Source organism: Frieseomelitta varia, unplaced genomic scaffold, assembly GCF_011392965.1.
Source record: "Frieseomelitta varia isolate USP_RPSP 00005682 unplaced genomic scaffold, Fvar_1.2 scaffold_107, whole genome shotgun sequence".
NCBI lineage: Eukaryota > Metazoa > Arthropoda > Insecta > Hymenoptera > Apidae > Frieseomelitta > Frieseomelitta varia.
In genome coordinates this window covers 92564-107990 of record NW_025108717.1, presented here as the reverse complement: position 1 = coordinate 107990, position 15427 = coordinate 92564, and the positions used below count along the sequence as shown (strand labels likewise).

At 31.5% G+C, this 15427-nt stretch overlaps 1 protein-coding gene across 2 annotated transcripts in view; it reads right to left on the bottom strand.

The window, feature by feature from the left end:
- LOC122528275 (patched domain-containing protein 3) overlaps nt 1-15427 on the bottom strand; it is a 56498-nt gene that overhangs the window by 18719 nt on the left and 22352 nt on the right. For both annotated transcript variants that reach the window (XR_006306527.1, XM_043653244.1), the window contains exons 2-3: nt 1697-1973; nt 159-369 (exon numbers count right to left, since the gene is read on the bottom strand). Coding sequence is in view for 1 of the 2 variants with exons in the window: in XM_043653244.1 (XP_043509179.1) it covers nt 159-369; nt 1697-1973 (488 nt within the window). In the remaining variant the exon portion in view is untranslated. The remainder of the gene's footprint in view (nt 1-158; nt 370-1696; nt 1974-15427) is intronic.

The window sequence follows — 15427 nt, the reverse complement described above, 5'->3', positions numbered from 1 at the left end:
CATATTCGAATTAAAATGCACATTAAAATTGAAATTGAGAGTGGAATTGAAACTAAAGCTGCAATTGAAAATACTGTTTGAAAATTGAACAGATCAACGTGTCACACTGAAATATCCCTAATCAGTTGTCAACCACACAATTACAGCAATATACTTACTCTATGACATGATGTAGGTCCAGAATGTCGTTGTTGAAACACGTGTCCAACCATTTGGCACAGATCTGACTGTAGGTGAACTCCTCCCCTTCGTAGGTGGCTTTCGTGTTTCTAATCTCTTTGTCCAGCTGTCTAAGTTCGTCGAACACCGCTGCTCTCAGCAAATTCTCGTTCCCGTCCTTCGACGTAATAATCACGTGACCGAATCGACCTGATTCGAACCGAAAAAAAAAATATATATATATATCACGTTAATTATTTAAACTTACAGTCAAACCATCACAAATGATCGAATATTTGCTTGCAATCATGTTGCAAAAGAAAAACCACGTCGCAAGGGTTAATTAGCAATGGCTCAATGAAACGTGAAAGTTCTCGGACTAATAACAAACTATCCGCCGGTAATTCATGCAGCACGAAATCACGCACAATGCAAACAGGGAAACGTTGAAGTCGTTGACGCACTTTCTCCTTGAACTTCGCTGCTGTTATGCTCTGTTCGCGGAATCACACCGACGGATAACAAATGTGTCATTGTTGTTGATCAATCATCGAATTATGATTGAAGAGAAGTCGAGTACTCTTGAAATTTAATTTCGTACTTTTTCAAATTTTTTTCAGATCCGATTGTTTCTGTTTTAGCGTAAAATTGGAGCAACGTCAGCAGTGGAGAGATTGTAAATTAAAAATATACTTATTTAAAGTATGGTCAAGAATTTAAAATACCAATAGCGATATAAATAACACAATGTGATTATTTAATGTGTCTGTAACTTGTATTTGTAATTTTAATGTAATTCAATACCTGTTATGATTAGTTTGATAATTTTATATTTTGTATTATTATGATTATTTAATACCTGTTATGATTATTTTGATAATTTTATATTTTATATTATTATGATTATTTAATACCTGTTATGATTATTTTGATAATTTTATATTTTATATTATTATGATTATTTAATACCTGTTATGATTATTTTGATAATTTTATATTTTATATTATTATGATTATTTAATACCTGTTATGATTATTTTGATAATTTTATATTTTATATTATTATGATTATTTTGATAATTTTATATTTTACATTATTATGATTCTTTTAATAATTTTATACTTTATATTATTATGATTATTTTGATAATTTTATATTTCGTTTAACTACCGTATTAATTATTTATACACTGTATTAATAAATAGGTACAAATAATCAGCTCTTAGTATTATATTTTTACATAATTAAAGAATCTTGTTTATATATTTATAAAAGAAACCAACGTGCAATATTTCTCATGTACATACAGACATTTGAACGATAGATAAAATTAATATCAATCACAAACATATGAGTTTGTATAAAAATCGCCAGCTTACTCACGATTAATTAACAAATACAGTAAAAAGGGGCATATTTTCAGGTACGTGTACAAACTGAATAACGCAAAATAAAGTGAAATAGAAATCGTCAAAGTTTTCGGGAAATTTTTTTTTCAGAAACAGCGAGATTTCCTCGCTCAACACGTCAACTCACCTGGCCTGGTGATGCGGCCGAGGTTGAATTTATGGCTGTAATTGACCTTGAAGTACTGCTCGACGATCGCCCTTTCCATCTTGCTCGGCCCATTTGTCGGTGAGAAGAGATACTCCGGGTCTATCTCGTAATGGATCCTCTGGTACCCGGTGAAGCAGATGCAGGCCAGGAGAACCGGAACTATCACGAAGTAGCCGGGATGGTGGCCAACCACCAGGCCCAGTTTGTGAAACGCTCGATTTAGGAAATCGTCCACGCATGTCAGGTTGTTCCACATCTGGAACCAGCAACCATTCGATAGAGTGAACCGTTTTATTGGAAGGATTAAAACAGAGCATGATGGAACTTCGTTCAAATTTTAATCAACGCCCGATTTCAATCAGAACAGAATACGCCAGGATTTGGATTTTTTTTTTTTTTGAAACAGAATTGTTCGAAAGTGGTGTTCGCAACTAATAGCAAGGTATAACAGTAATAATAAATAGTCATTACTTATCGACTACTTAATGGACAATAGTCAAACAATTATTGAGAGCAATGTACAAATATCTACATCTTCATAAAAATAATATTGATACGTAATATTATATATAATATAACGTCAGTATGTAAATGTTGTTGCATATAATATAACGTCAGTACGTAAATGTTGCATATAATATAACGTCAGTTCGTAAATGTTGTTGCGTATAATGTAACGTCAGTACGTAAATGTTGCATATGATATAACGTCAGTACGTAAATGTTGCATATAATATAATATCAGTACGTAAATGTTACATATAACGTCAGTACGTAAATATTGCATATAATATAACGTGAGTACGTAAATGTTGCATATAATATAACGTCAGTACGTAAATGTTACATATAATATAACAAGAGCACGTAAATGTTACATATAATATAATGTCAGTACATAAATGTTACATATAACATCAGTACGTAAATATTGCATATAATATAACGTCAGTTCATAAATGTTGCACATAATATAACGTCAGTTCATAAATGTTGCATATAATATAACGTCAGTACGTAAATGTTGCATATAATATAACGTCAGTACGTAAATATAATATAATATAACGTCAGTTCGTAAATGTTAATATAATGTAATAATAATAATTATAACATCAGTACGTAATATTACATTATAATAATATTAATAGAAATATAGAAATATAATGTGTATTATATAAATACATCTGCGGTTCATCATCTAAAAAATCATCGTATAGACATGTATACGAATTTTTCTTCAGAGAATCTAAGAAACAATACTTATAGTTGGGCAAATTATAATTTGATTATTATTAGATCAGTCGTTGGATCACCACGTGTGTGCTGCCGAGTTAAATGAACTCTTGTCGAATCTACTTGTTTGAAATCTGATCTCCTATATACTATATTATATATAACAAATACTACGACTAACATACTAAATACTAGTATATTAATATATACTGTACTATATTACATACTAGTAGAGGGAGAAGTTTTGTTATATAAATCATTTGTCCTCCGAGAAATTCACATGAACGAAGTTCCATTGTGCATAATGTAATAAATGACACTAGAAGAAGGTTTAGGGGACAAATTAATGATGCGAGATAATTCAGAATTTTAGAGAGTTATACTCAAGTGTTAAGAAAAATTTTCTCGTATCGAGAAGGAATGTCACTACGTCTTCTAAATGAAGAATACATTTAACATATTTGCTTTTTCGCGAAAAGTATACCTATTCATTGCATTAGCTTCTTAAACGTCAGTATTCATTTGCAGTTCTTTTTTCTCGAGTCTATAACTGCACAAATATACAAGAATAATATTTCGTGACGAACTATATTGCTCGATCTTTGATAAAAATTAATTATTATGACGCTCGAGCAGGGGATATTGACAACCTTATTTTATAATGTATCGATAAAGATGCCTGGAATTTAGTATTCCGCGTTGTCTCCTGAAACTTACAAAAGTACCGACAGAAAAGAAAAATAAGAGAAAAAGTACAAAAGTACAAAAGTACCGACAGAAACAAATAACGCTCGCAACCTGTCCATTCTTTTATGGCTGAACACATTGTGCATACAATTGGAGGTTGTACAATAACTAACAGTAATTCCAAAGAAACCAGTTCGTGCGTCGAGCCAAAGCAAATCGACGTCGTTTAAATCTTATAACTGGACTACAGATTTTTATATTATATATAAAAAGTAATATACTATAGTAAATAAACATATTATAAGTAATATAATATAGTATTATATTATAAGTAATATAATGTAGTAAAAAACATAAATGTATATAATAAATTATAATACATCTAATATTATATAACAATATAACATTAGATATATTATAATTTATTATATACATTTATGTTTATTTACTATATTATATTATTTATTATATACATATTTTTACTTGTCACACATTTAATACATCATTTTAATATTCATTATATTTATCAAATACATAAATAGTATAACGTTTCATGTATTTAATAGTATTATTATATTACGACGTGTTACTACGTTTAATACCAAAGAATTCGATCGAAAGGAACTCTCTGTCCAGCTCGTCTACCTTTTCAATCATTTCGCTCGAAAACGTAACTCTGCATATATAAAAATCCGCGCAGTCCATTTCTGACATAATTACTCAGCAATCCCGAGCAGAGATATACCACTCTCGGGAAAAAAAGAAGAACGAGAAAAAACGGTAGAAAGTGTTGCGTAAATTGTTCGTTCGAGGAGTAGGAATAATAACATTAACGACAAATAACGAGAGTTACATGTCGCAACGCGGAATTTCGTAGGAAATTAGGAAAAGAAATAAACGACGAAGAAGGAACAGGTGGGAAAAATTTGCGACGTAACGTTTAAAGGAATAATTCGAATGCCAGTGTGGCGTTACGACCGTCCGATCAGCCGTGGCGAAATTACAGAGACAGGCGAATGTAACTCCAAACGTAGACGCTTTTTATCCGAGCCAACACCTCGCTCGCGTAAGAAGCAGCAAAACGCGCGGAGAGCATAGAGAAAGCTGTCGTGGATGTTTAGTGACAGACAGTAATACAGTTGTCCGCTGCGTTTGAATGATTAAAAGAGAAGAAACGGCGACGAGCGGACTTTGGATTTTTAGAAAAAGAGATGCACGTTCAACGCGTTGTTATAAATACGAAATATTTGTGAATGTGACAACACGCGAGTATGAATATAAGAATACGCAAAATATCCAATAGAAGTTTATTGTAATGTATTTAATATATTGTCGATGTAATGTATTCGAATATCAATTGTAAATATGAATATGATATATGAAAGTGTGCAACGTAGAAAAATATGTAAAGTATGCAGTAAAGTATGTTTGTTGAATGTAATATTGAAATAAATTATATAGTTAATTGTACTTATACCAATATAAGTAGTATTGAATACAAACACATTACAATATTAATATATTAAAGTATAAAACATTAGAATATTAGTATATTAAATAATAAAACATTACAATATTAATATATTAAATTATAAAACATTACAATATTAATATATTGTAAATATGTATTATATTGTAAATTAAATAAATTACAATATTAATATATTGTAAATATGTATTATATTGTAAATTAAATAAATTACAATATTAATATATTGTAAATATGTATTATATTGTAAATTAAATAAATTACAATATTAATATATTGTAAATATGTATTATATTGTAAATTAAATAAATTACAATATTAATATATTGTAAATATGTATTATATTGTAAATTAAATAAATTAAAATATTAATATATTGTAAATATATATTATATTGTAAATTAAATACATTACAATATTAATATATTAAATTATAAAACATTACAATATTACAATACATTACAATATTAATATATTGTCAATATATATTATATTATAAATTAAATACCTTACAATATTAATATATTAAATTATAGAATATTACAAACTAATATATTGTAAATATATATTATATTGTAAATTAAATATATTACAATATTAATATATTAAATTATAGAACATTAATGGTAGAATGTACATTATAATTTATTATAATTTATAATATATTTATAATTACTTTTATTTTACATATAAATTACTATATTTTTCATTTTTTCTGGCTTTTTCTTTTAGTATGATTTATACAGTATGCTTCGTGATTTAAAACTAAACGACGAGGATCGACTAACGTAAAATTCATTGCACGGTCCGTTTCACTCGTAACCAAACTCGGTTCCAGAATTCGAATTCCATTCTCGCTTATGTAAACCGACACAACTTACACGCGACAGAAAGAGAGAGAGAGAGAGAGAGAGAGACGACAGGTTATTTCCCGCGATGATCGCGCGGAGTTGAGTAAGGATGTAATTACGAAACTAATATAAACCTATATCGCAGCCTGCAATTATTAAAAAGGGAGCTCGATTTACATTCGAACGCAGGTAAACCTGATCTAGATCTAACTCACTGCTCGCACGATTTCAACTATCTCTCGGCTCCTTTTTTCCTCACGAATCTCTGAAATTTCAAGGATCATTCCTGAGCGCAATTACAGCGTTCCTGGTTGCCACTAGTCTTTCTATTAATTTGACAAATAAATAATGAATTATCGATCGCTTCGAATTTAAATTTTTTAATTTTTAAAATTGAACTCAGTCTTCTCAAATTTTGATTCTTTTTTTTTCCTTTTTTAATTATTTTTTCTTCTATTTAAATATTAGGTGCATAATGTAAAGTACGAAGTATCTATCTCACGACCAGAAGAGTATTAACACCAGAACTACCAGAACGATCGAAATCGACCAATTTATAATTTCCCATAGAAATTTCATAAGTTTATGTACGGTGTGTTTTTAGAGACTCGAGTGAATTTGGGTAAAATACAGATCGATAGAAGCTCGATGCTCTTTACGATATTGCAAATGTTCGCCAGTTCTTTGCACATGAAATTTCTCTGCTGCAAATTTTATACTTTAGACTAGTTAAATCAAGGTAGTTCAGAGATGATCCAACGAGAACGAAGGATAAGAATTGCAAAACAGATTCGAAAAGATTGGGTAGACAGCATTGTGCTGGTGACGCAAAAAGCGCACTTTAGACTAATAATGGAGACATCCGTCCCTCTCCTCAAGTACCCAGTCGCGTCTCAAACTCGAGTTCAATTTCAACGATGAAAATCGCACACATCCGCCCTCTCCTTTCATCCAACCGCCGTGAGAAATTCACACGATCATCCAGCAATAAAAAGAAAAAAAAAAAACAATAACAACTAGAGAGAAGACACGCAGAATGTTCTCTGGTATGAAAAATATGAAGCGTGGGGGATGATTTCTAGTAAAAGCACAAGTCGAAGGTGTAGAATAAAATTTTTTCATTCGAGGCTTCGTTTTCGAGAAAAGTTTAGAATTTAAAATTTTAAGAGAAATTTGTAAAATTTGAAAATTAAAAATTTTCGATATTCGGCTAATTTTAGACATGTGGAATAATGAACAAATTAAAGGTTATTCTATACGCAAAAATAGATCAAAAATTGTTTCTTTAAGCTTCATTTTCAAGAGAACAGACATTAATATTTTTATGTTATATTAGGTTAGGTATAATATTTCATTAAAAATTGTCTTGGTAAATTTTCAAACTCGAAAACGAAGTCTCAGCTGAAAAAATTTACTTCTACGTTTTCGACTTTGTTCACGATTTATGAGGAATCATTGCTCTAGCTCCCAAGTGCTATGTAACACCCTGTATAGTGAAACTTCAATCTTTGAATAATTTTCATCTGGATTTATTATTTGTATCAATTCGTGTTATGTATTAAGATCAGTGATGGCATCTCCTCAATTGAAATTAAGACGCATATTTGTTTCACATAGATTCGAGTATTATTGGGACCAAATCCTCCAATAATAAATGATACAACTACAAAAGAAATCATTAAAGGCGCGTGACTAGTAATAATTGAATTATAAATTTGGATAATTTAATTCTACACCGATTAACATAATCTCCAATTGCTTAAAACTCGTTTCCTATTTGATTACGTGTAATTTTTCATTACAATAACGAGAAAATTCCGAGAAATTAGACATTACAAAATAATAAACAAAATGAAACGTTACAAGATAATAAACAAAAATAGTAGATTATAATAACAGAAAGAATAATCAGATATTCTAATAGAAAATAAAATATCAGACGTACGAGATGGAAAAATTTACAATAAATTCGAAATTTTTGTACGAGTTATATATCTTCATTCCTGTGTGTATTCATAGAACGATGTAGTACAAAAAAAAAAGGAGCTTGAAATTCTCCACACTGACTAATTTTTCGAGAATTTCTGGAAACGATCGATTCAGTTTATATTGTTTTTCCAACGGGGGAAGATGAATTGCGTTCGATGCCTCCTGGAGGGTCGTCTCCTCTCGTTCTGTTGTGTTTATTCGAAATTTCTGAATGAAAAGTGGGTTAAACGAATTCGACAAAAGCGTCATTGAAGAACAGGGCGTAAAAGTGACGCACGAAACTTGACCCAGATCGCGGACAATACGCGTTTAGCATAGCGAGATCGCCGCCAGCTGTCGATTCTTCAGCTCGGGATTCGGGACGGGGGAGGATTGCAGCAAGCCCGATTCCAGATATAGAGGGGATATATAGACGAAACGCCGCGCTCTCTTCTAGGAAGCTCATTGACTTGCAATTTCTCGTTACGTCAGATTCTGTCAAGTGAAAAACACACACGCACACACGTACACAAATACGCGAAATAGCACTCAGGGAGCATCGACCTCCGATGTAACTTCATCATCGGACTAGTTTTCTTTCTCTCTCGAGAAGAAAGAAAAGAAATTTTCAAAGAAGAACAGTCGTGAAGATCGAGGGGAAGCTCGAGGAGAAAATCGAAATGAAATCCCCACTTGGAGATCTGAACTTGCTTGATCGAACACTTGGAGAATCTAGAATTTTCAATTTTGGAATTTTTTAATTTGAAAATGAAATTAAATATATATATAAATATTAATAATAGTATATATTATTATTATATAAATTATAATAATATTATTAATAATATATATAATTATAATATTATTAATATTATATATTATTATTAATAATAACATATAATATATAATATTATATATTAATTATAAATTATAATATATACAATATATATATAATTATATATTATATATATATATATATATATATATATATATATTATAATATAGGTACCTTAAATTCTTGTGACATAATAAAAATTACTATCCCGTGATTTCATAATCATCTGCGTGATGATCACTTGGAGGTGAAATTGAACGATTTGAAAATTCAAAGAGGAAGATATGAGGACTTACATTAAGACACAATCTAAACACAAAAGAGACTGATAATTAAATAAAGAAATATTTCGTTAGCCTAGATTAATTGTAGAATAAGGTATATTAAGATAGAGAATAAGATATACTAAAATACTCTTAGTGATTATAGCTGATTTTAGTTTTTGGTTCTAATATATTTATTTAGCGAGACATACTTATTATTACAACTAATTTCAGTTTTCAGTTATTACTATCTTAATTGTATTTGAATTTAACGATTGCACTTTTATTTTTAATTCTCGACTGTTACTATTTCAATTACACGTAGATATTAATTACGCTTTTAGTTATTCTAGTCACTTCCAGTTTTCCGCTATTACCAGGTTAAATAAGACTTTCTAACCTTGTCATAATTACCCTTACTTTCCAACTCTGATTCAGCAGTTGCTTTCAATTTTTGATCTGTTATTAACTATTATTATTAAATAAAACCGTCTAATTACTATAATGTTACGAGTCCAAAATTTCCTTCAACCAAAAAAAAAAAAAAAAAAAAAGAAAAGGACAAGAAAAGAAACTCCACCCAAACCTGAAAAATTCATCGCTCCTCTTTCTCTTCTCAAGGTTACGCAACACGGAAAAACTCGCTTTCCAAAGCGATGGCAAAGCTTCATCGGCTGGGTGAAAAGAAAAGGATTGCGTAATCGTTCGTTAATTAGCCGGATTAGAGCGCGGTTACGCGGTGAACGAAGCTACGACGACTTCAGCTAATCTACGAACAGCTGGGAACAAAAGGTTCGCTCGAATTGTTACGCGACTTGTTATTCAATCGTCGGCGATCGAACGAGCTCTGGCTCGGCTCTGTTACCCAATGACCGGTCGGCCCCGGCTACTTTCTCCGTGACGAGAGGAGAAAGATGGCCATCCAACGATCGAGATCTCCGCGTGTTGTTTCCACTCGCTTGTACTTGCCCACGAAAACCACGTCATCGAACCACCGTTGGGGGGGGAAAAAAAACCTACGTGGAATCGAGTGCAAGTGGTTTTAGAAAGTCGTTCGACGCTCGAATCCTATCGTGTCCGGAGCCAATGTCCTTCCGTTTCTACGGACGACCGCGTCTCTCCACCTAGCTTTCCAATTTTATTCGCAGTCGGTAGCACCGACTTCTTTTTCTCTCTGATTTCGGCAATTTACGCCATGGGGAACTATTCATCGAACCGATTAACTTGACTTCGAGGTTCCCGGTCTGCGGAAAGTTACATTAAAATTGTCCAAGAATGAAATGAAATTTCACGAATTATCCTCGCAGAATATTTTTCAAGTATACATTTACAACGGTTCGATGGAATCCCAGTTTCAATTGGAAATTTCACTTCAATTTATAAAATTAAAAACCACTGGAATCCTATTCTTGGTAATTTCCACGTTGACATCATTACACTTGGGATCAGATTAATTAAGCGCACTGTTGAAACAAATCGCGGGACAACGATTTCCTTTCTCTAACATTTTTAGATCAATTCTGAACGTTAGAACGAAACACTGTGTCTCCAATTATTCTTTACGAAACTACATGAAATAATAACCAGTTTAATAAGTAATAAAAATAATAACTAGTATAATAAAAATGGTAACTGGTTTTCCTTTAAAAAAGAGAATATACAAATATTAAATATTTAAGTAGAGAAAAAAAAAGAAAGAAAAACAAATGGAGTATGAAACGTTATATGGATGAGATCCTGAGGAAGGGTTGAAATTAGTGTGTACACGAGCCAACGAGGAAGGGTAGAGGATACTGGACAGATGAGACGGATGAGATGTTAAGGAAGAATGCACGGTGTAATATTACGGTACCTTGTACGCGGGCTGATGATCCAGAAAGAACGAGTTCCTTCCTGAAGAAACAATGAAGAGGACATTGATCCAGGGAATGTAACAGGAGACCCCGATCTGGGGCTACCGGTCTATCTACTCTACTCTAGTTACATGATCTTTTAAACTACCATAACGCTTCGTCAATCCTCCCATGGACACATTTACGTAGTTGAGTTATTATGACACAGTTTACAACGTATTGTAAACAGAATACATAATATTATTAATAACATAATAAATGTGTAATACAATTGTGTTTACAATTGTGATAACATATATGTTTATGTTTGTAATATAATTATAAATTTACGTAGTTGAGTTATTATTACATTATTATGACACAAATTACAACGTACTGTAAACAGAATACATAATATAATTAATAACATAATAAATGTGTAATATAACTATGTTTGTATAATTGTGATAACATATATGTTTATGTTTGTAATGTAATTATAAATTAAGATACAAACATAATAATAAATATGTAATATTGTGTATGTTATGTAATAATATTGATACATGAAAATTGCCATAAAACCGGTTAAAAATTATTTTTCTTCTACGATAAATCTAAATATTATAATTAAGCAGTATAGAATAGATTATTGTAATATTTTATCGTATATTATATTTTATATTGTACATGTAATATAAAATAATCATTACCACAGGTTAACTAAAAGTTATTTCATAAATTAAATTATTACATCGTGAATGATACAATGACAGTGACAATGATACAATGATCTTGTCAATTTTGTCCCAGGAGCGAAAAGACAAATAAAATCGAGTTCAAGCTAACTCTCTCTTTCTATTGAAATCCAGGTTGGCCACTCTTTAATAAAACTCCAAACTTTCCTAAATTCTTGGAAAGTTCCACGAAATTCAACCTAATTTAACAATCGATTACGCAGCAACCTTGATTGTCAACTATCTCTTCCTTCAATACACACACATGCCACGCGGCAAGTGCCATATTTTTGTCGTATCTGTTTGGTAACACGTGTGAAACGGTATGACGATAAATCTGCACCAGGTTGCCTAATTGATCAGAATGTGGATTGGCCAACCGCGCGACTGGTGATATATATTGAATAATAATCGGTTAAAGTCACAATGTCGACAGTCGACGAAGTACGTGTGTATGTACATAGTCGTGTATCAAAATCTGTCAACGGATTCTCAAACTTTCAATTGGCTGCAAATTGGACAGGCTGACGCTCGCGAACTCGCATTGAAATGGATAATCTTCTGAAGTTACTGAGGATAAGTTTGGACGGCCAAACGAAGAAGTAAGAAATGTAATTCATTGATAAACAAAACCAAAGAAAAAGCAATAATAGAAACCAGACAGAAGACAGTTTCTCTTACTTTTTGCTCATAGTTCCTACAAGAAGACTGATACAAGATTTACAAGGGCACCAAAAAGTATAAGGGTAGATTACAAGACTATAAGATTATACGATAGAACAGAGGACAAATCAGTTCCATAAAATGTAGACATTAAAAATTGTAATTCATTGATATACAAAACCAAAGAAAAGGCATTAATAGAAACCAGACAGAAGACAGCTTCTTTTACTTTTTGCTCATAGTTCCTACAAGAAGACTGCAAGATTTACAAGGGCACCAAAAAGTATAAGGGTAGATTACAAGACTATGAGATTATACGATAGAGCAGAGGACAAATTAGTTCCATAAGATGTAGACATTAAAAATTGTAATTCATTGATATACAAAACCAAAGAAAAGGCATTAATATAAACCAGACAGAAGACAGCTTCTTTTACTTTTTGCTCATAGTTCCTACAAGAAGACTGATGCAAGATTTACAAGGGCACCAAAAAGTATAAGGGTAGATTACAAAATTATAAGATTATAGAGCAGAGGACAAATTAGTACCATAAGATGTAGACATTAAAAATTCTAATTCATTGATAAACAAAACCAAAGAAAAGGCATTAATAGAAACCAGACAGAAGACAGCTTCTTTTACTTTTTGTTCATAGTTCCTACAAGAAGACTGATGCAAGATTTACAAGGGCACCAAAAAGTATAAGGGTAGATTACAAAATTATAAGATTATAGAGCAGAGGACAAATTAGTACCATAAGATGTAGACATTAAAAATTCTAATTCATTGATAAACAAAACCAAAGAAAAGGCATTAATAGAAACCAGACAGAAGACAGCTTCTTTTACTTTTTGTTCATAGTTCCTACAAGAAGACTGATGCAAGATTTACAAGGGCACCAAAAAGTATAAGGGTAGATTACAAAATTATAAGATTATAGAGCACAGGACAAATTAGTTCCATAAGATGTAGACATTAAGAATTAGTTACAGAGTTAGAAAATATGAAAGAAAAATGTGAAGAGATACAAACTGTAAAGCCATCCTAAGCTGCCTAGGCAAGGATTATAATAAATAATAAATAAATGTAATTCATTAATATATAACACAACTCAATTTAAAGCTACTGTTTGAGACAATTGATTTATAATACCGCTGAGTATCATTGATAATTCATACTATCTGAACAATAATAGCAGTTTCAGTAACAATTCACGTTACACTGGAAGAACTGAGTATTTAATTTTATTTCGGGCTCTCCCTTCTTAGTAGAACATAAAAATCGATTATAGTAGAAATTAATATATCACTGTTATATTACATTATTAGTATATTGATTATTATATTGATTAATATGTAAAATTCGATCAAATTGAAATTAAAATGATACAATTGTTTCGCCAATTCTTTTCTTTTTTATTTCAATGAACATTTTTTTTAAAAACACTCCATCGCTGCCGATAAAAAAACGATCGCGATCTAAACGTGGTTTTTCGGCCACTAAGCGACCCGTTAAAGAGATTCAAGCGAGCCGGAGCAATTTCGAGTAATGAATAGCCCCGTGGAAGAACGGGTGAGTAGGATAATGGCAACGATCTCGTTCGTAACGCTATTTCATCTGAGACGCCGGTCACGCCGGTCTCTGACGGGAATGCCAAGTCGATTTCGCTCGACGACGGGCCTTGTGCTCGAAATTTGCCCCTGCGTAATCGTCGTTGCCCTTTCGTCAAACTGTTACGCTCGAAACGACACGAATCACGCTCGAACATGAATTTCTGAACAATTTATTTCGAGGAACACGACACGAGACAAAACAGAACAGCTTCACGAAAGATGAAATCTTTTTGAAATTTCTGAACTGAATTCTGTCATTGAATCGACCGACATCTTTACAATTACCGTTTCCTTGTTGGTTTTTCTTCAATTGAATTCAGATTGCAATTGTGAAAAAAGAAAATGAATTTCTTACTTTTCATACTCTTGCCGTTTCCTAAATCTAATGAAAAAAAAAGAAAAAAATACGCGAATATTGCACTTTTATATTTTTCATACAAATATTCTGTCACTTTTAAATAAAACCAAATAAATTCTATTGTTACTATTTCAAATAAAACCAAGTACGTTATATTCTTAACGAACGTGAGTGAAGAAACGAAACCTAAACAGAAATTCATACTTTGGATATTTTATACACTTTCGTGTTTCGTAAAAGTTCGATTATTTTCAATGTATCATTCAAGTGTGATAATTTTCATGTATCGATGAAATTCCCACTATTTCCATACATTTTCATTCAGCACTCCAAGCATATTAAACGCACAACAAACTGACTCGATTCAAATTAATTAATCCTTTAATTAGCCACGATTTAAACAGAGAATAATTTCCGTGTCGTCGATCTGCGTATTACACATTAATTGAATAACGCGTATTTAAGTTTTATTTCTCTCCGTCCACCTGTTTAACTCCATCTAATTACAACTCGCGTTTAAACTCGCCAACTATGCAGAATCCTAACCGAATTACGCGTAATCCTAACTTGATTTATTAAACGAAACCACTTCGCGAGCTTCCATAGAGTGAATCGGATTAAATCTCGAGCCGAGCAACTTGCAAACCGATAGAAAACTTCTCAAAGGGTGGATCGCGACTCCGATATGGAGGATCGTGTAACTAAATTTTGAGGGTCGAAGGAATTTTAGTAAAACTAAAAGATTAGTATATGGAAATATTTGGCTTTGTTTTTAATACGTGGTGAAATTGCGAAAATTACTTTCTGTGTCTTGTCGCCTGCTGCGTGGCCCCACACAGCGAAGGTTGAGACTGGGACCATTTGTTTTAATCTAAAGCCTAAGTTTTAATTTAAAATAAATTAAAATAAAATTTAAAACTTAAAATATGAGTATGAGGGTATTATATGTGTGTGTGTGTGTGTGTGTAGAGCGTAGATCTTGAAAGACTTATAGCGAGTAGCTTAGTATCTTTCGTCATCGTCGTATTCGGATTTCTCCAGTTTTCCTACTAACTCCTAAATTAATAAACTATTTATATTTATTGCAAACCATTTGTATTTAATTCCTAAATTAATAAACTATTTATATTTATTGTAAACTACTTGTATTTAATGTCTAAATTAATAAACTATTTAC